Source organism: Phaenicophaeus curvirostris, chromosome 3 (genome assembly GCF_032191515.1).
Source record: "Phaenicophaeus curvirostris isolate KB17595 chromosome 3, BPBGC_Pcur_1.0, whole genome shotgun sequence".
Classification (NCBI taxonomy): Eukaryota; Metazoa; Chordata; class Aves; order Cuculiformes; family Cuculidae; genus Phaenicophaeus; species Phaenicophaeus curvirostris.
Window position 1 is genome coordinate 2,730,651 of NC_091394.1, and position 21,355 is coordinate 2,752,005.

The following is a 21,355-nucleotide window of genomic DNA, read 5'->3' on the forward strand; positions in this document are numbered from 1 at the left end:
ATAAATCATAGGAAACAAAGGGGCAAAGCACGTATTTTTTGTACAAAACACATGAATAAGAATGCATGTGGGGTATCATTAGCCATAATCTTTTAAACAAAGTGGCTGAATACGTATAAACCAATATTTAACAGTCGTGTTCTGCTAAATAATTAGTTACAGTATCTCAGACAAATAATTCTGATACCTATTTGCTTTCTTCCCTCAACCCCTTGATGCTCAACTCTGCATTTGAATAAGTATGTTTGAAATTCAACTCTGTCTCCTTGTTGCCTTGTTCAGAAGCAAGGCAAATTCTGATTTGGAGGGTCTCTTAATGAACCTAGAAGGAGGGGAGAGTACACAGATTTTTACTACTGGTGTGAAATTTTGTTCATTTAGCTGTGGTGTAAGAGCCTGCATTTGCACTCTGTTCTTTAGCAGATTCCTTCAATAAAACCAGTTGAGTGGAACCATGACTTTAGTTTATACTGGTTACCTTATTTTGAAAACTTGCCAGCGTGACTCCTCACATAATAGTTTTATGGAAAAGTTGACTAATTAAGGAGTGGAATTATTTGTTGAGCTCTGATTAAAAAAATCAAAATTAAAATTTATTTTCTTGCACATTTTCTCCATATTTTAGCTCTTAGAATTATAGGATCATAGAATGATTTGGGTTGGAAGGGACCTTAAAGGCCATGTGGTTCCAAGCCCCCGTCTGTAGGCAGGGACACCTCCCGCTAGATCAGGCTGCTCAAGGTCCATCCAACGTGGCCCTGAACGCTTCTGGGGATGGGGCATCCACAGCTTCCCTGGGCAACCTGTGCCAGGGCCTCACCGCCCTCATTGTGAAGAATTTCTTCTTAATGTCTAGTCTAAACCTTCTCTCCAATTTATACCCATTCCCCCTCATCCTGCCACTACATATCCTTGTAAAAAGTCCCTCTCCAGCTTTCTTGCAGGCCCCCTTTAGGTACTGGAAGGTTGTTACAGGGTCTCCCTGGAGTCTTCCCTTTCCCAGGCTGAACAGCCCCAGCTCTCTCAGCCTGTCCTCATAGCGCAGATGCTCCAGCCCTGTGATCATCTTCATAGCTCTCCTTTGGAGCCGTTCCAGCATTTCCATATCCTTCTTATATTGGGGACTTCAGAACTGGATACAGTACTCCAAATGGGATCTCACAAGAGCAGAGTAGAGGAGCAGAATCACCTCCCTTGAATTGCTAGTTATGCTTCTTTTGATGCAGCCCAGTGCAGTTGGCCTCCTGGGCACGCTGTCATAAACTGTAGTTCAAAAGATTCCTAAAAACCTTTTGTGAAGTCTGATGAGCTTTTGCTGACCCGAAACTGAAAGGCCAAAGTTAATTTACAAATTCGAAATTCATGAAAAGTGGCTATATGTTTGAAATTTCTAAAATCTTGCTCATTGTGGAAGTAACAGCCATGTAGCTCTCAGGGTCATTTTATTATTGTTGAGTTAAATAAAACCTGTACACTGTTATAGCACATTTAAATGTCATTATTTCAAAACATATGCAAGTATGTCAACTTCATCAAATTCCTCTTCCTTTACTAGATGTATTAGTATTTACTTGAAAAGGAGATGTGATAATAGAGTTTGTAAAACCTGTAATAGAACCGTAAAGCCTCAGCATCTGGTTTCATGTGGGTTCTGTAGCTGAACCATACAAGGCATTCTTTCAGGTCTCTGAACGTAAGATATCTCTTAGTATCTGCGCAAGACCACAGATTACATTGTCATAACGACTACAGTGCCAGTGATTTTGCAGTTTTAGGTATATTTTGTACATCCTAAGGGCTAAAAGCAATTGAATAATAGTGTTACACTGTTGGCATCTCTATGATATGACAGGGTGTTAATGCCATTAATCCCTAAAGGACAAGTATATTAACCATTAATTGCGTCTCATTCCCCTGTCTTTTTTCAAATGATTACTTTGCCCTAAATATTTTGTGAAATGATGACATTTTCTTAATGATACTTCCTCAATCATAAAAAGTAGCCTAATAATTTGTTTCATGAGCTGCTTTACATTTGCGTAGCATTATTATTTTTAATACACAGTGTTCTTCATCTGTCAAATTACTTGCCCGTTCCATTCCTTAGTGGCTATTTGCATGGTATAAGTCATGGACTTGTAAGCATAAACACTGAGGGATCAAGTATATTGATTATCTCTTGAAAAAACAGTAAGTATTCTGTTGAGTAGGTTTCTGTTTCAGTTTGTAAAGTCCTATAGCTGATGCCTTCAGTTTACAACATATTGTAATAATTTTCTTAATTGCTGTTGTATGTACCCTGGGACCATGAAAACTCATTGCTATGTGCTACTTATATTTTTAATATCCAAGGACTCACATTTCAGAAAATAATTGGCAAGGAAAATGCTTGGTTTTTTTGTGATTTGCCTAACATGATTTTTCTTTTTCTTACATCTGAGCCTGTTTGTCTTCCCGCTTTTGCCCTTGCCGTTCTTCTGAGATGAACTTTCAGTTTCAGAAGGGAATACACCTGATTTTCTGTGACATGAAAGAAATACATAGTTTGCAAAACAGTTTGTTCCAAAGGCTGGCAAAATTGCTGTTGGGTGTGCAAATGTCATGGCCAAAAGGCCATATATTTGCAAGGTATTTCAGTCACATGAGGATAAAAATTTACAGTACTGCAGTGATCTGAAAAAGCCATTCTTTCATACTTCTGAGTTGTTCAGTAAGTGCTAGGGACATCTATTTTATTGTAGTTGCACTGTTGCTTGTTACTCCAGGACCAAAAAGTTCTGCACTAGTGACAGCTAATAAAGCCAAACTATAGATCTGCACTCCTTATAGCAAAGATCTCTAGCTAATGTATATTGAAGGAAGAACAGAGAAAACATCTAAGCAGTTCTTGTGCAAAGCACATCAGTAACAGAAAGCTTCTCAATGGATTTTATCTTTCTTATTACCCTCAAGAAGTATTACTGCAAGTCTTGCTATGTACACTCTGCAGTGGAAAATGACCCTTACGTGGTTTTCTTTTTATGTTTAAGGCTTGCAACTAATGTCTGCTTAGTTTGCAATGATGCACAGATTCCAATAAAAATGAGGTTTGAAATTAAGCTTCTGTTACTTTCCAACCATTTTACCTTCTCTGTCCTGTAACTCTAAGTGATTTGTTGGTGTTCCTTAGCCCTATAGCCGCAACTGTTTCTGTTTAAATTTCTTTTCAGCCTCTTACTGTTTATGAATGTCCATTTAGATTATTTGATAAAGAATGAAAATAGAGTATTAAATCAAAAGCCGTAAAGGCTACATGATCTTATTCAGATCACAAATTTTATAATGGCAGTGGAGCTGTATAGGCGATGATAAGATAAATAGTAGTTCACAGTTATAACTCCAGGAAAGAAAATGTGGACACAGCTGGATCTGATAACACCATTGACAACTGGTCTTCTAAGCCAAATCCTATGATATTTAACACACACATTTCATATTCCTTAGGTTTCTCATGGTGTTGCTAGGGAATGAAATCATGAATGTAGAGTGCTGTCTTCATTTGGAAGAAGTGGAAACATCCTTTCCAGCTCTCAATGCATTTGGAAGCATTTGTAATACATACGAAAACATGAAAAACAACCAAACCAACCCCTTTTTAAAAATAATTTTACCTGTTTGGCTGTCATCATATCTAGAATTTGCTCATGATTTTTTTTGCACAATATCACCATTTCCAATGTGTCACTGTTTTGGGGTTTTTTTATAAAAAGAAGTAGTTAGAAAGAAGTCATCCAAAGGGACAGTATACCATGACTGACTATGTTAACAGTGAAAAAGAAATTAGAATATTCAAGGTGATCTTGGTTAAGAAAGCAGTATCATAGAATCATAGTGTCATAAAATCGTAGAGAGATGTCATCTGGTCAGTTTTCCAACTGGAATGATTTAGGCAAAGGAATCCAGCTATAAAACGGCAGATCCAGGATCACTCGGCATTATAGTCATTTTGCTTCCCCAGTACAGCTGGACTTTGAGCTGAAAGGCTAAGCACATTTCAGAGTTGCTGCCAAGTTCTGTCTCAGTCAATATGCTCATTTTAACAAAGACTCTTGTGCTTTGGAAAACACCATTAAATGTCGTATTCTTGCCAAAGCCCAAATGCCAAACACCTTTGTACACACATAGTGTATGATGAAGCATTGCTCTGCTTATTCAAGGAGATCGGAAAGAGCAGTTACATTGAAAAGAGTGGAATAATAAATGTAGCAATATATCAGCATTTTTTTTCTCATCCTGACTCCTCTGCTCTCCGAACTTTGCTCTCACCAGTTTTAGAGGATGGAGGAGCATAGTGATGCTGAATGCTGAGGAATTGCATCTGCTTTGTTTCAGTCTTGTCTTGTTCAACAGGATAGCATCTACTTCTTTGGGTTTTTTCCAAACACGCTATTTTCTGGATCCTTTATTAACTTCTACTTACTTAAGCTTACTACCCAATGAACTGTTATTATCTCATCCCACTCATGCAGAAGATGTCTGACCCACAGAGAAGCTAATATCATATTCAGTGTGATTCAGAATTGCTGAGGGCAGAATTCAACTGGGATTCCCAAATCTATACAATGAATGTTTGTTCTTGCCTGGTTGAGCTCAAGGGCAAAATCTACCTCTGAAAACCGAATGGTTGTATTACCATTACTGAGATACTTATTCAAATATTTTATGAAATGGAAAAACTCGACCTGCATTTTAATCCCTAAAACCATTTAATAGTATCCCCAACTTTCCATGTCCTCTGTCTTCCCCTACTCAAAACTATTAGTGTTTGTTTCAAAAGCAAATATATCCACCCTCGTTCTTCTCCAACACATACTTTTGTTATCAGTTTGATTAAGTTCCAAGTGTGCTACGTTTTGCCCTGCAGCTGATGTTCAGTTTAATCAGACATACTTTCTTTAATCTGTGACACCTCGCCTTAGACACTGACCTCCCATGTGAAGTCAGCAAATGTTTCCTGACAGTTTGAGGATACCATATGTCCTGAATACCCTTCATGCAACAACACCCTCAAACACATCAGAGAAGTTGAGCATTTCATGAGTATCCTAGCAACTTCTAAAACAAGTTGGAATATTCTGTGCTATCAACACAACAGTTTAATGTTTACTTCAGAAAACAATTACAGATTTCCATTTTCTCTGCTGTCTGAACAGCTAGGTCAGTGAAGACAGGGAAAGGGAAACATCTCCGTTCTCATACAACACACCTATTCCACCATGGACATATTGTGTGATTTCATGTAATGTAAAGGGCAGGCTTAGCATAATGACTGATAAGTCAGTCATCTGTATCACTGTTCCAAATAGAGGAGATAAGTAACAGTAAGTAACAGCATGGCAATGCAAAGCAGTTATTGACCCATACTACCATATAAGTCTTTCCATTTACTTCAGTAGGGGCTAGGTTAGGCCAGTGCCTGATGCTCTCTTAGGGGAAATTGTTTGTAGTGGTCTCAACAGCACCTGCTAATCTATTTGTACTGTGTGTCAGAAGACTTACAAAACATTAGAACTTTCACCCTTGGGATCTCAGTTGTTAAAACTTTAGGGCTAACACGCATCAGTGTGATTAATGAGATCTAGAGTCTGGCTGAATGGATATGAGCCTGAGTGAACCAGTTGGGGAGTCATTAATAGAACAAAATTAAATTGACTGAAATATCGTAGATGGCAAGTTTACTTATAGCTATGCAGGGCAGCAATTCTTACTGCTCAGCCAGCAGTTCCCTGCTTCCATTAGTTCCTCGGCCAACTTTTGCTGCTTTATTGACACACACACACTTCTAACGCATTTTATATTAACTCACTTATTTGCAATATTTTCATTGATTTGTCAGAAAAGTTTATATACATCAAATGTTTGAAAAATAGAGACATGATGCCTGTGAATGGCAAATGTGATGGGAAGCTACATCTGATTCTGACAGTTATGATACATTTTTCTCACTTTGTTCCTCTTATGATCCCGTTAAATTCCCTCCTAATTCTTCAGAGGACATCATGAGAAAATTCAGTGCAATTGGTGGGTTAAAAATGTTCCACATCAAACTGTCCTTCATTCATTAAGTAACTGGAGACAATTTTCCTATTAGGTGTCCCTTTAAAGTACATTTTCCCAGGACTGTTTGTTGAATGAGCATTGCTTATTCTCATGCTTTAAATCATTCTTACCTTTATCGTCAACATCTTTCAACTTTGAACTCTTCAGAAGGCTGGTTGACAGAGTCCCATGGGAGACAGTCCTTAAGGGCAAGGGAGTCCACAAGGGCTGGGAGCTCTTCGAAAAAGAAATCCTAGCAGCTCAGGAGCAAGCCGTCCTCATGTTCTGGAGAAGGAGCCGGCGGGGAATAAAACAGCTTGGCTGAGCAGGGAGATCTTTCGGGACATCAAAAAGAAGAGGAATGTCTATGAACTTTGGAAGAAGGGAACAGGACAAGAGGGAGTGGCCTCAAGCTCCACCAGGGGAGGTTTAGGCTGGACTTCAGAAAAAAGAATTATCACATAAAGGTTCATTGGGCACTGGAACAGGCTGCCCAGGGAGGTGGTGGAGTCAGCATCCCTGGAGGTGCTTAAAGGACGGGTGGACAAGGTGCTGAGGGACATGGTTTAGTGGTTGATAGGAATGGTTGGAATCGAAGATCCTGTGAGTCTTTTCCAATATTTTCTATGATTCTGTGTACAGTAGCTTTGACATTTTGCATTTCTGTCCTATTTCAAAAATGAAAGGAAATTGTGAGAGGAAGTTGTGAGTCAGCTGCGCTGTCACATATTATGTTATTAAGCCCTAAATTTTCAGTGTTTTTAGAGTTTAAATATAGGCTGGCACTTCCAACTGAGTTTTTGTTCTTTGTAGAAGCAACTCATAGAAACACTAGTTATTCTTCAATGAAAATTGCATTTTTAGTTAAAATTCTCTTGCTAGTACTCTGGTTTACTTCCTTCCACATGAGTTAGTGGTGTTTTATATCACCTTGGGTTTTACCATTTTTTGTTTAAGATTTTTTTTTGTGTTGCTGATTAAATCCCATGCAATTCAGGCACTTCAGAAAATTGTTAATGTCCTTGACCTCTTACTGCAGTGACTGCACCATGCAGTGGAAGTGCAGCTGATAGCAATTGATGTCATGACCATAATAATATATTGTGTTAAATCAGATTTTTGAAGAAATAGGTGGTTAAAAACATTATTAATTTGATGAATGATAATGAGTTTGGCAAATACATAGAAACTGAACACAAAGAATGTAATTATTAGCAAGCTTCCATAAGTAAACCTAGGTTTGCAATTTCAAAGACAGTTTTCTGAGGGGAAATGGTTGTACATAAAAGTTTCACCAAGATATCTATAGTTCTGCTTTTTGAGAGAGAAGCCTCTATCAGAGTTCAAATCATTATGAGTTTTGATTTACAGAGTTATGAACCTTAATATGAGAATAAGGGACTTCAGTTAAGTTGATGGTGAGGTATGTCAAACTATGCAAATCATCTGTGAAAAACGTTTCAGTCTGCTGCATTATTTATAATGAAAATGAAATGAAGAAGATTTTCCTCTTACTCCTCTCATGTACACTAGCAAGGCTTCTTTGACATCAGTGGATCCTCACTTCTATTCAAGGCTAGGAATTTGGCCTTCATTTCTGAACCATCAGTAACTAAGGACTTTATTAGCTTTTTTTCCCAGTGTAAAAATCTTGCTTTAACTGGCAATACCTTATTCTGTATTTTTTTTTTCCAGAACGATTCAATGTATATCTTATGCCTACACCAAATCTAGATATCTATGGGGAATGTACAATGCAGATCACGCATGAAAACATCTATCTCTGGGACATCCACAACGCCAAGGTCAAGCTTGTCATGTGGCCTCTGAGTTCTTTGAGGAGATATGGACGGGATTCAACATGGTTCACATTTGAGTCTGGAAGGTAAGAGCTAAGGAGAAGCAGCAAGATGAAAAAAAATTTTATTTTGATTTTTGAGAGGTGTCCAATAAGTTAAATTAGCCTGTCATTATAAAGAAAGACAGAATACACAGTCTCTGCATAGTCTTCCATTTGTTGAACGTTACTTTTCAATATATTCAACCCAGTGTTTGAAATAAACATTAGTATAGCTTATTTTTAAAATTCATCTGGCTTTTATTTAACTGTTGCTGAATTGTCATTCTTAATGTTTATGAGTCTCACTGTGCTTAAACAGTAGGGTAATATAATTTGAGAACTTTTGATGTAGAAGAAATTAATTCTGAATCTGAATAAAAGCTCATCACACAGTATGAATGGAATAACTCCTGTTATGGCAGATATTACTCTTTTTGGATGTTCCTGATGACTGATTGCCACCCTAGTGTATAATTACAAGCAGGAGTACAGAGAACATTGTGAATCCATAAAAAGGCTAGCTCTTTTTTTGGATAGAATTGCCATTTCCATCGTCACATCAGTTTTAAATGTCCATGGAGCTCTATTTTGCTTCCCTTTCATATCTTTTTAATGTATTTCAGATCTTGCCATTAGGTCCACTGCCTTTTCTGTGTTTCTGTGCAGAAATATTTCTGCATATATCTCTGTCTTTGATGCTGTTTCATCTTATATTTTATGGTTCTAGAGTTTTCTGTGTCTGTCATTCTCCTTTATGCTGAGCCTGAATTTTCTGAAGCAATCTGTGAAATTGCAGATGTGTTTACGCTCTGGGTTAGCCACAGTGCCTTATTTAAAAGCTTTACATACATTTTGATGTGTAGTTACATAATCACTATCATTAACAAATATTTACAAAATTACAGTTAGTGATCACGAACAAAAAGAAGGTAATGGCCATAATTCCTCTACAATTTCTTATAGATGAGTTACAACCTAACTCATAACCTTGTGTATCCAGACTGATGTCACCAGAGCATTTTAAAGCTCTGCTATGTTTCTGTGATGACTTCACCATTAAAAATCATGAAGACATGATTACTTTTTTTTAATTTGATATTGTTTTACTAAAAGTCAGCAATGGCTGACCCATGTTTCAACTTAATTTCAATGACTGAGCTGTGGGGCTGATTGAAATATACAGTTTTAGCAAGAATGATTTGCTAAATTGTTCCTTCCCCTAGGCTTCAGTCTGTCTCGTGTGAAATTAGTTCAAGCAGCATACCTACACAATACCAGAAAGCAAATAAAATGCTGAAATAATGCCTGAAACCTGCCATGTTATTCTTAAGAAAAACAAACAAAGAAACAAAACCCCTAGGATTCTTCTTTAACCCGTTCTTTGGGAATATCCCACTCTGGCTAAACTTGCATTTGCAACTACACATTTTATTTAAGGCTAAAAGGTTATTTTTACATAAAAAGTCAATGATTGAAGACTTACTAATGTCTGCTTTTTCAGAGTAGTTTATCAGTCTGTGAGTAGACACGCTTCTTTTAATTGATTCTGGAGGAAGCTATCTTTGGAAATGAGAATCGTTGTTTACTAAAATAAGGCTGCTAAAACTAATTCAGATTAATCACTTGAAGTTGATTTCTAGTACACATCTTACAATGTAGGTGTGTCATTCACCACAGTGCTTTAATTATGACAAAAGTCATTCTTTATCATAGTGAAATTAATTTTTTTTACCTGATAATTGCCTTCTGTACCAGCCTGTTTTTATCTATGGCAGATCAGTAATATGTGTAGTGATCATATATATTCAAGTAAAATGTGAGTTTTTTCTCTGCTTTTTCAGGCCTCTTACAGTATTTTAACTCCACGCTGATATTTGAATATCATTTTCCCCTACACTCCACAGGCCATGTAACGTGATGAAAAGTGTATTGTATTTCTGTGATTTATTTTTATATATATATCGTCTGTCATGCTTTATTGTCTTTGATCAGATTCCTCCCTCTTGCTTGCTCGGGAGTGCTTTATCTGTCTGATTTGGAAATGCATAAGAACTAGATTTAGACTGTCAGGAAAAAGTAGAGGTGAAAAATAGGACCAGAGAAAAGCCAGTATCTTCAGTAACATCTGAAGACTATATAGGGCACCACTAATGCTCATTTTAAAATCTGTTGTTGATTTGTTAGGGGTTTTATTTTTATTTTTTAATCAGCGTCTTTCTCATCTTTCTGAACAAGATTTTATTTGTCCCTTGATCTACTAGTACCTTAATATGGTAAATTCCTGATGCATGCTGTCTTATCAGAGGGGAAGCGCTCATCCATGTTTTACGAGTATGTTACACAATAAAATTGTTGTTGCTTTAATTTTTCCCTAAGGCTTAAATATTAAATGTAGACAATAGGTTTAAAGGAAATATTTTTAAATAGGTTCTTATTTTTTACTGAGTTTTAGTAGCTGTGCAGTATATGTGTGTGTGATTTGCATGAACATTTAGAGCTCAATTTTATATATTTATTATCCATCCTATTTGGTACTACTTTGTTTCAGAAAATAAATCTCTCCTTTGAGAATAAATGAGTGCATTTATAAAGAGATACTATGATAAATAAATGGATCAAAATTAAGCTTTCAGACAAAAGATAAGTATTTTTTAAAAAAAGGGGTTTTTTTAAAAAAAAGGGTAAGTTTTTATCTTTTAAAAATATGTTCCTTTGCATTTAAATGGAATACAAACTCAGATGTAAAAGCCTAAACTGTTCGATTTTCAGGATAAAAAAAGAATTCCTTTTTTTTCAGGTGTCCATCAGCTACAAAATTATCTAATTAAATGTAATTACTACACAGCTGGGAGACTGTCTAAAATTTGGGAGGAATGAACACAGACTCTTTTTAACTGTCAGCTTTTTGTGTTTAGTTTTGCACTGAATTGGAGTTTGTAAATATGTATCTTTACACTAGGTATGAAGTTAGACACATCCTTATTTTTCATTATTTGGTGAACCAATGAAAGTAAGTATTCCTTGCAGAGTGATCTACTTAATTTGTATTCTTCCCTATCCAAACTCTGCTGAGATTTGGGGGAAGCACATTTTTGTGTGGCTTATTTGAGTGCTGGGTGGAGGGATTCTTATTATTTGAAGTACCTAATTAGGGCTATTCCCATGCGATCTATCCACTAATAAGAAAAGAGTAACTCAGCTCGGTTAGGCTCTACTAGCTTTGTACTGACTAATCCTGTGCATCTAACATGGGGAATGTAGCCCACAGTAATTCAGAGCCTAGCATTTGCTTTTCCAAGAACCAGGATTTCCTCCTGACCAGCTTCAGACTGTCTTGGGGAGTTTTAATGTTGAATTGTGAATGACTCAACAGGATATTTTGAATATTGGATGTGTTGGAGGTACTGTGACTAAGAATGTCGTTAGTCTGCATGAGTGCATTTAAAATTCTCTTCAAACTTTTGGAAATGCTTCATCACCTGTGTGGGAATTAGTCCCTGACTGCCTGTGGTTTTAAGACTCTGCAATGGGAACTGTGCTTCTTGAGCCCATATCAAGGTACTGTAAATTTACACTGCATTAATTAATTACATGCAATCTTAAGAAACATGACAGAAAAGTAATAAAACAGGTACAGATGAAATACCTCATGGCCCAGATCAGGTATGAAGACATTGTTTTCAGACTCCTGCCAGAGTTACATGGTTCATTTTGCTGATGTTGTAAACGAAACAATCCATAACATAAGCCATAAGCGATGTTTAAAATTCATTTTCTGGAAAATGCAAAAGGCAGTTGTCCAAGCTTTCCTTTTAGCAAAACAAGCTGTCTGAGGCACCATTTTTAAGAGCATAAGAGGAAACTCCCAAGAACTCAGAAATGTTTTCATCTCTTGGGGTGGGGCACCAAGAAGAGTAAGCACATAGGGAATTTTTTTCCTTTTGAAATGTTATTTCTTTTGCTTTGCTGTGATTCTGCCATTTACCTTAAATAATATTCTCTATGTATGAAGGCTTCCTGGTCAAATCTATTAAATGCTGGCCAGAAATATAAAAATAATCCAGAGTCAAGCTGAAGTCAAGTAAGCACATAGAGAAAATACAACAAGGGGATGGGGTGTGCAAACCTCAGCCAAATTTTGTCAAAAAATTTAAGTTTCCAGCTGAGCATAGAAGTGGACACAGTACTTATGTTCTTGGAGTTTTGAGAACAGGAGCTACAAATTTGTGCCACATTCATTTTTCTGAAATATATTTTCTTCTATTTTGTATATAAGACATTGAAATTTAAACAATTTCAAGTATTTCCAAGTTTTTCATGCTGTGCATTTCGAGAAGCCCATCAAACCAGACTAAACTATTCCTTCTTTATTTGCTATTGATTTGGGGTTTTTTCTTCATCAGAAAGAAATCTAATTAAATCTGATATTCTCTGTCACTTCTAAGACCTGGAATCTGTTTCTTTGGTTGAGAAAATATTAAGCTTGGGCATTGCAGAGTGGTGACATGAGAATTTCTCAGATTTTTTTTTTCCCTTTATGCAACCCGCAACTCACATACTCGTTTTCTCGGTGGTAGATACACAGATGCTAGGGTTATCTGAAGCAGAAAGTTCAGTTTTTGCTTCAGGCATTACATCTGACTGACATCTTTCGTTTGTCTGTGAGTCCTCTGTGGTGATTTTTGGTGTTAATGTGGAATGTATTAGCTAATTAACCCTTCAAGTTAAGGTACAGAAAATATCCTCAATTTCCATTATGTGAAGAGTATGTGCCTCGTAACAGTGGTCCTGGGACTTCATACACGAATGTCTGTATCTCTTCACTTCTGAAGAGAAGAATTAAATTTCTAATTGTTGGTGTATTATCTGAATTGTGGATTAAGTTTATTATAGTTTTATCTTAGAACTATAGATTATATATTATAAATCATTCTAAATATATAATCGTTACAAATCATAAGCCTGTCATAGAATTTGTAAGTCACTTCGGGCTGAGAGACAACTCATGCACAGCTGCAATAAATAGATTCATCATTTCATGTAAACATTACCTTAGAGCTTTTGGTATTCCAAATTAATAGCTGTTTGTTAGATCTTTTTCTTCTTTTAAATCTTCATAATATTTTCAAGAAGTCTAATTACAGATGATGTGAATGGTCTCAGGTTTGTATTCTTTCCCTAAGCAGTATCCATTACTAAAATATGAAAATAATGCTAAAAAAAAAAGAACCTGGAAGTTTTTGTGTATATCTCCCTCTTTTTGCTTCAGTAATCACTTAGCTCTGATTTTAGGACAACTGGCGTTTTTACCACTGACAGGTTTTAATAACTTACTGATATTTAGCAGGGCCGAGGTTGTACTATATTGTAATGATAGTTCCATTCCTACTTTTTTTTCCATTCCAACTTCTTTCAGCTCTCAATTTGCATTCTGCCAAATTCTCCTCCTGGAAGTTCTATGTTAGTCATATGATTCACTTAAACCCTACTTAAAAAGAAGCTGTGTAACTCATGAGATTAGCTCATCTGCAGAACTCTTACTCTGTTTTTGATCATGGTACATAATTGAAGGACTCCTACTAGCAGAAACTAATATAGCTTGTTTTAAGTGATTTATCGAGTGCTCATTGCATTTTCTCTCTGCCAAGCCTCCTCTCAGCCTGCTTTAGTGTTAGGAAGTCAAAGTGTATTCCATCAAAATTCTCATACAACTAAATTCTCCACAGTATAACTGAGTATGTCAAATAGGAGAAGGGATTATGTAGAAGCATCTTTATCCTGAATTTCTGCTGCATCTTCTAAAGTCTTCTGCTTTTTTTTTTTTACTCTCTGTTGAAAATTCTGTGACACGCCTACAAAACACTTTCCCCAGCTGATAGAGAATGCCTGAGCCATTCCACTTCATTTTGAAAGCTCTAATTTTGATGAGAAAAACAATGGCATCTCAAAAAGACAAGGTACCAGAAGAAAAAGTTACCTTTATTAAGCTGAAATTTTATTGCAACTAGATTAAGTCAGTGAGTCCTACGACAAAGCAGCAAGCTCCATGGCTGAAGCTGTGTAGCATAGTAATGAATGAATTTGTAAATACTAAATTGATAGGAATGAGCACATCACCAATTCACTAATTCACCATTGCCTAAAGAGTGAATTTCCTTATGAATTTTCACTGATTAAAATGTATGCAATTAGAAAAATAGTCACCTAAAGTTTGTCTAGTTAACACAAGAGACCTACAGCTCAGAAGGAAAGCCGTGATCTCCATGGTATTTATAGAAGTGGCTCGTATTTGCTTATTTTACAACCCAGAGGATATAACACAAATTCTTAGCTGATCACCAATATCATTGGTATAATTCAAATGTAACAAAGCTTTTTAATAGTCACTATCAATTGTATTGTGTTTGCCTATTGTATTAGCCGACAGCATATTATGGTTGGACTCGATGATCCGGTGGGTCTCTTCCAACCTGGTTTTTCTATGATTCCATGATTACTTCCAGCGATCCCAAGGTAACATGAACTGTGCACAATTTGCCTTTTCCTTTCATAACGCCATTGTGTGTCATAATCAAAATAGCATTTGTTTAAAATATTTCAAGACCAGCCATGATTTTGCCCCCAGTTTTCTTTAAATCCTTGCTTTAGCCCAAAAGATTTGATATTTACCCACCATATTCTAACCACCCCTTTTACATACAAATGCTCTGCTGCGAGCGTGTATTGTTGCATTAATATTCCTGGTGCTGCATACGCCTAATGAGGTTATCGCTGTGTAATGTATGAGCAGAGAAGAATAGACAAATTAACTTAGTTCTTAATTATATTATTGTTTCAAGTCTACATTTTAACCTTTGAATTCCACAGCAGGCAGTAGCAAGAATTAATCTCATATGGGAGTTCTGAATATCTTGAGATGCCCCAGCAATGGGTTCTTTTCTCCCCAAGAGTCATAATAACATTTAGCCTTCTAACTCAAAATACAGGACTGGAATCTGTCAGATTTCAAAAGTAAAACAATAAAAAAGCCCCATAAAAAGAGAAAAATCAAAACTCATTATATAAAATGCTAATAAATTTCATAACGCTCTACATTTTTTATATAGGTATCTTTTACAATAAGAGCCTGAATGTCTTTTTTAGCACTTGAATACCATTACAACTCTCCCTCAGCAACCCTATTTGCATAAGCTAATTAAATATGCTGAAACTGGGCAGCTGATTATCTGTACAGACAGTAGGAGAGTGTTAAACATTTTACAAAGGGCAATCCAGAAGGCCAGATTTTACAGAGAGAACCATCTAATCCACAGGAATGCAAAGCACAAATCAATCCTCCTTTTCTCCAAAGCTTATGAATGTAGTATCATCGATGGAGGAGGAGGTTTGAATTACCCTCTATGCTGTGGCTGTGTACTGTACAAACTTAGAAGGAAGTAATCAGAATGCAAAGGCTGGAATTAGCACCACGGAAGCGCCTTGTTCATGAATACGTAGGATCCAGTGTAAACCTGCACTTGCACTTAATGCAGGCAAGACATTGCAGAAGCATAAACAGGCACGGTTTTAAACGTTTGTGGCCTTCATCTGTTGTCAGGAACTGTGATTCCTCAGCTTCAGTTGGCTCAAATTTTGTCTAAAGGTCATCTTAGTGTCTGAACAATTGTCTCACATGAAAAACTGCAGTGGGGATTTTATTTTTCTCTCAGTCTTTGGACTTGATTATGCTTGAATCAGGTTGAGTGTAGCATGAATGCCAGTCAGTCCTTATATCTGGAAGGTTTTCCTAATATCTGCCTAATTCCCCTATGTTTTCAGGTAGCGTTAATTCATTTTTTTCCCAAAGGAACAAACTCACTTATAAAACACCTATTCACATCTTTCTGTTTAACTTGAATAAGAGGTAGCTTTTCTGGAAGATGAAGGCACTTGATAAATTCTTTGCTTCAAAAGAGGTCAATGGAGTTGGTTTGGCCTTTACTGTCAGTTGCAGATGTACAGCAGCCGTTCCAGAAGTAATTATGTATCCTGGATATTGTATGAGTCTGAGATTTTACTTTCATTAATTAAGTTAGTAATTAGAAAAATAGATTCGTCTTTTCTGTAAAACACTATAAGTAAACAAAACCATGACAGTAATATTGAAAGCAATGACTAGTATCCATTCATTTGCTCTTTGCATTAAAATAACTTTAAAAAAAGATTGTACATCCATACAAAGACGACAATACCTAGGATATTTTGGGTCTAACCTTTAAAACATGCTAAAAACTCTAATGTAGAGTCTCCTCTACTTCTCAATGGCTGCATCCTTAATGAAATCCAAGTCACTTTTTGTGAACATTTGCTACCAAGACAAATACACACATGTGCACGCGTACACACAAATATTGTTAGAGACACATACAATATAAAATGTGTTCTTCCCCAAAAATAGGAGGACCTGAAAGGACCTGAAATCGACCATTCATGAGTGATTCCTTTAAGTTTTTTAGATAGAGACAGTATATGCTGACTGAATACAAATCCATGCGATAAATTTCAGTTTTGGGTTTTACAAAGCACTCTGCTAAGGAGAAAACAAATCTAATAATTGAAAACCATATCACAACCCTCCTAGTATTATCATAAATTATGCCCCCTCAAGTCTTTTATTGACCCTAAATGTCCTCTCACTCTAATTTAAATTACCTAAAGAGCTATCAAAACATGGTCACGTAAGGGAAATGGAGGCACTTAAAACATAGAGCTTGTTCAGTAGCGTTCTGGAACAGTCAGGCTATTTCACAGTGTGCTCAACTGGTTTTGCAGGCTCCTTTAATCTTCCACTTACCTGTAAGGTACCAAAAGAAGGTTTGTCCCTTAGCCCCTGTTTGAGGAAATGCTATTAGCTACTGTGTCCTTCCTAATATGACTTATTTGCTATAACAGTAAGTTATTACTATTACTGCACTGTTAATAATGCTGTACTGTGTGATGTGTGATTTATTTCTGCTGTGACATATTTTCTGAAAAGCTTCCATCTTAGAAGAAAGAGAGGAGGGAGATGCAGGACATAATGGAATCCCTGTCTCAGCAGCGCCAAACATCGTTTGATCTTTCTGATTTTTAGAAGAGAACTCAGTACAGCTATAATTCACTGAGGTGCTTCATATACTTGATTATCCTGTCAGTGGCCAAAAAGTCAAATATAACACTGCACTCGCTTGGCTTTTTTGAATCAGTGCAACAAAAAAGATTTTTACATTTAAAATAAATTTATTTTTTAAATTTTCTGTCCAACTTGGAAAATATCCTTCCTTTAAAATGATACTTTGAAGGATCCCTCATACACTTTTTGATACAACATTCTGGGATGAATGACAGGAGAGATTTTGTTTTCCTGAAATGTATGCTATTATGGCTGGAATTTCGTGAAGTTGGATATAAAAGTAAGTAGAAAGTAATGTCACTTACTGCAAAACTTCATTTCTTAGTATGCAGCATTTAAAACCTCAAGAATATTGAAACTGCCTGACCATCAGTATCATTTACTGTCAGGAATGGGATCGAAGGGCATAAATCTTTAGGTGGTAATTCAGTGGAAAACCCTGAAATCCTTTCAGATGATGACTGAAGATGTCAAACCTTTATTTAATGAAAGAACAGGCTGGATCATCTATATTTCTGGTGACTTACTTAGATATCTCAGAGTACTGTCACTGCCATGAGAGGATAGTGACAGCAGCGATGCAAATCAGCACTGGACTGGAGAGGGCCAGGACATGACTGTGCTAAAGCTGTTTTGCACACACCTTGAAGAGCAAGTGGACCAGCTTGCCAGAAGTAAAATAAACCCAAGGGATTAATGAAAATAGGAGGGACTGTTTGGAGGGGATTGGTGGCAAAGTAGGTTGAGCACATTGAATAGGAGGTGATAGAATGGGCTGATTAAAACAGAAATAGATAAGGAGGGACTTGTGAGTAAAAGAAAAAGGTAGCTGTTTATCTGATAGCACACTGCAGCACCTTTTGGAATATGTATAGCATTTTAGGAACAAAATCTAATCAGAAAGCGTGGAAGATTGAGCAAAAATAGGATAAGTGCTTGTCATCGGCAGATGTTGAAACACTATCTCAAATATTTCATTTCATAGGTACTTTGCCTTTTTATGGAAGGCTTCTTTAAGCCCTGTTGGACCAATTTCTCAGAGAGAAAAAAAAGAGAAAGATGAGTATGATTAGCTCTCAGCCTTAGAAGCACAGGTGAAATGGAGGGCAGCCAAGGAAAAAGTGTTCAGTGCATGAGGAAATAGTGTCAAATAGCCGGTAAAAAGGACCATCAGTGAAATTATGGCTGAAATAATGATACACAGGAATAGAAATGTATATTAGCATTTATCTTGAGACTAATATTCTGTCTATGATATGAAGGATACCTATAATATGAATGTTCCAGAGTGAAAAAATGGGGAATTATTTCAAAAGACTTAAATATTACATAGGATACTCAAGAAGGATTTAATGTCATGCATGAAATACCAACAAACATGCCCAAGCTCTTATATGTAAACATCCCGGGAAGGCATGGTCATCTTTTGCTGCATGAGAACCATGGTTATCCATTAGATATCATTCTGTCCATAAGGGATTTTCAGTCTTTCTCTTTTGTCACCTATAGTGCTTCCTTTTTTGGATAGCTATATATAAATGTTTAATGAAGCCAGTAGGTATTGCATCTATAGTTCATGGACTTTTTAAACCTGGCATACGGAATTGTGGACAGAAGGGATTGACACATGCCAGTGTTCAGAGCAGTTCCATGGTGTTATAAATTTCTTATAAAAATATTACTAAGGCTGTGTAGGAGCCTAAATTCTGAAGTATTGAACATAAGCTTCAGTGTAAAAGTAACTTGCTAGTGTTTTTTCATTGCAAAGGATGATTGCTTTTTTTCATTCTGCTTTCTAACTACGCTGCAGGTTCCCTGCAAAGAGAGCAGGCATGCTGTGCTTGAAGATTTTATGCATTAGAGAAGATGCATTACACACTTTTAGATTCTACAATTCCTAATTTGTTTTGCAGTTATTTGTTTTTCCCCCTCTTCTGGTGGACTTGTCAGGGTGCATTCCTTGTCAATTAGTAACATCCCATGCTATGCAGAAAACTGGTCTGAGGGAATATATGTCCAGAATAAATGGTAGCAAATACAAACAATGTCCACAGTTCTTGCCTTTCTTAAACCTTTTTGTTTTAATCAAAATCCTCATTAACAATAGCATAAAACATACCTTTATCCAATACAGCATCAGTTGTTTTGCACTTTATTCATAGTAGATATTCAACTAAGAGAACCAAATCAGCATAACTGATTGCTGTTGATTGGAGGTGGAAATACACACGTATTAGAACATCAGAAACTGGCTAGCTGTTGCATCCCATGAAGCTTTAGAATGAAGATGTTATATGAGATATTCTAAGAAAATGCATGAGGAGCCCAAGTATATAACTGTAAATCTTAAATACTGCTTTCCACTTATTTTTCATCATTTTGTATGCTTCTCCTGTCCTTTGTTGGTGTGACTTGATGTATGTGGTTCTTTGTGATGAGTTTCATTTGCAGCGCTCTCCGGGGTTTTTTTCTTTGTTTTTACACTTATTTTATCAGCTTTTAACTTTCCCTACCCACTTCTGTAATTGAAAAGAGTGTCTTCTTTGATGTAAAAAAAATTTCCAAAAAGTATTTTGAGGGTTCTCAAGGCTTTATCAAGTTGCCACTTAGCTGAAAACAAACTACAACTGATTTTAGCTATCTAGGTAATGAGAAGAGTTTTTGAACTGCTAGAAGCACTAATGCAAGAATATCATATATACAATCAGAGTTGGAGCCAGAGGTGCAAGGTGAGTGCAGCGCAAGTTGCTTGATCCATGAAAGAATTGCTGCTGCTTGCAGCTGAGGGAACACTGAAAATCTGACCAATTCCATCTGGCTTATATCAAATGTAAAGCAAGTGCAAGGGAAATCACGCTTCCTCTCTAAATTTTGTAGAAAATTTGTGGAAGTTCAGAGAATGTTTTATACTTGTGGCGGTGGCTGTACCTTTCCTGTAATTATTTTTTGATGTTATATAATTCTTGCATATCTAGCTTACTGCCAAAGGCATTCTTTGACCTCTTGTGTCTGAATGCATGTCTAGTTAAAGTTCAGACTGAAAACGTGGCCTTCAGCTAAGCTCTTCAGCTCTTACTTGTCAGCACCTGAAAAATAACAGTGGGTTTTTTTGAGCAAATCCCTGCCTTGCCTCCTCCCTGGTACTTCTGTCTGTCCCAGAGGTTGCTGCTGTGGCAGTTTGTTCTCAAACTGAGGTTGACAACCTGCCAGTTTTGAGATTAGCGTTGATGAGTCCTTGGGTATCATTAGCATATGTTAATTACTCATTAGTGTATGTACAGAGCGTGGTGAGTGTCTCTGAACTAAACCCGTGTGCCCATAATATTTGCATATGACTTTCTGAAAATTCCTCTGTGGCCGCAGTGGTCAAAGCAGAAGCTCTCACACCTCGAAGACAGAGACAGCGACATTGAAAGAAGGCAGATGAAATCCCCAGCACAGTAAAATCCTAGTGTGCTGAAAGTTTCAGATAGTGGCAGAACATAAATGCTTTAGGTAATTCAGGGCATTATTGATGGTGTGTTTGAAAGGGAAGTGGAGGTGGGGGCACTTTAAATGCTGTATTTTGAAGTAGTCAGAACTCAAAGAAACTCAACAAGAGTGTTCTACTTATTCTCCTCATAATTTCTTCACACATTGTGTGTCCCACTTTTGAAATAAGAGAACGAAACATTTGTTCTCCACAAACTGAGAAAACAGCTATTTTGAATACACATTTTAATTGTGACTAATTTGGGGTTTTTTTCCCTGGTTCTATGGTTTTGAACCTGTTCTAAACCTATTAGTTCTTCAATAATTTCCGTCTCTATTATCTTAATATTATTCATCACAACAAAATGTTGTGTTAGTTCATTCAGCCCTCCAGAAATTTTCCTGCCTCTCCTTAAGTGGTTATGTTCTTATACTCTGAACAAAATGCAGGACACAGATGTTTCCTATGCTTGCTGTCAAAATAAAGAGAGGAATGACACGGACACTATATCTATCTGCATCGTGGTAGGTGTCATGTGATTCTAATAACATCCAATACATACATGAGAGGTTGTTGAGGCATTATAGGACAAATTGTGTAGATACTTTCAAGCATGGTCCTGTGTTAAATTCTTAATAAGTATTTGTTAGAATGTGCAGGTGCAAAACTGCAGTTTATTAATTCTTTTTAGTTTAACTTTTAGTTTGACCGTCATCAATTACTTCAAAAATTGTTGGCACATCTACAATACTGTCCAGTGTCATAGCTTCTGAGCACAAAAAGTTCCTCAAAGATGAAGTAAAATAAACAATTA

The 21,355-nt window shown here is 36.6% G+C and overlaps 1 protein-coding gene across 1 annotated transcript in view; it reads left to right on the plus strand.

Moving 5' to 3' along the window:
• DOK6 (docking protein 6) overlaps nt 1-21,355 on the plus strand; it is a 225,785-nt gene that overhangs the window by 138,617 nt on the left and 65,813 nt on the right. Inside the window, exon 5 of the mRNA XM_069853029.1 lies at nt 7,774-7,963. Coding sequence (XP_069709130.1) covers nt 7,774-7,963 — 190 coding nt within the window. The remainder of the gene's footprint in view (nt 1-7,773; nt 7,964-21,355) is intronic.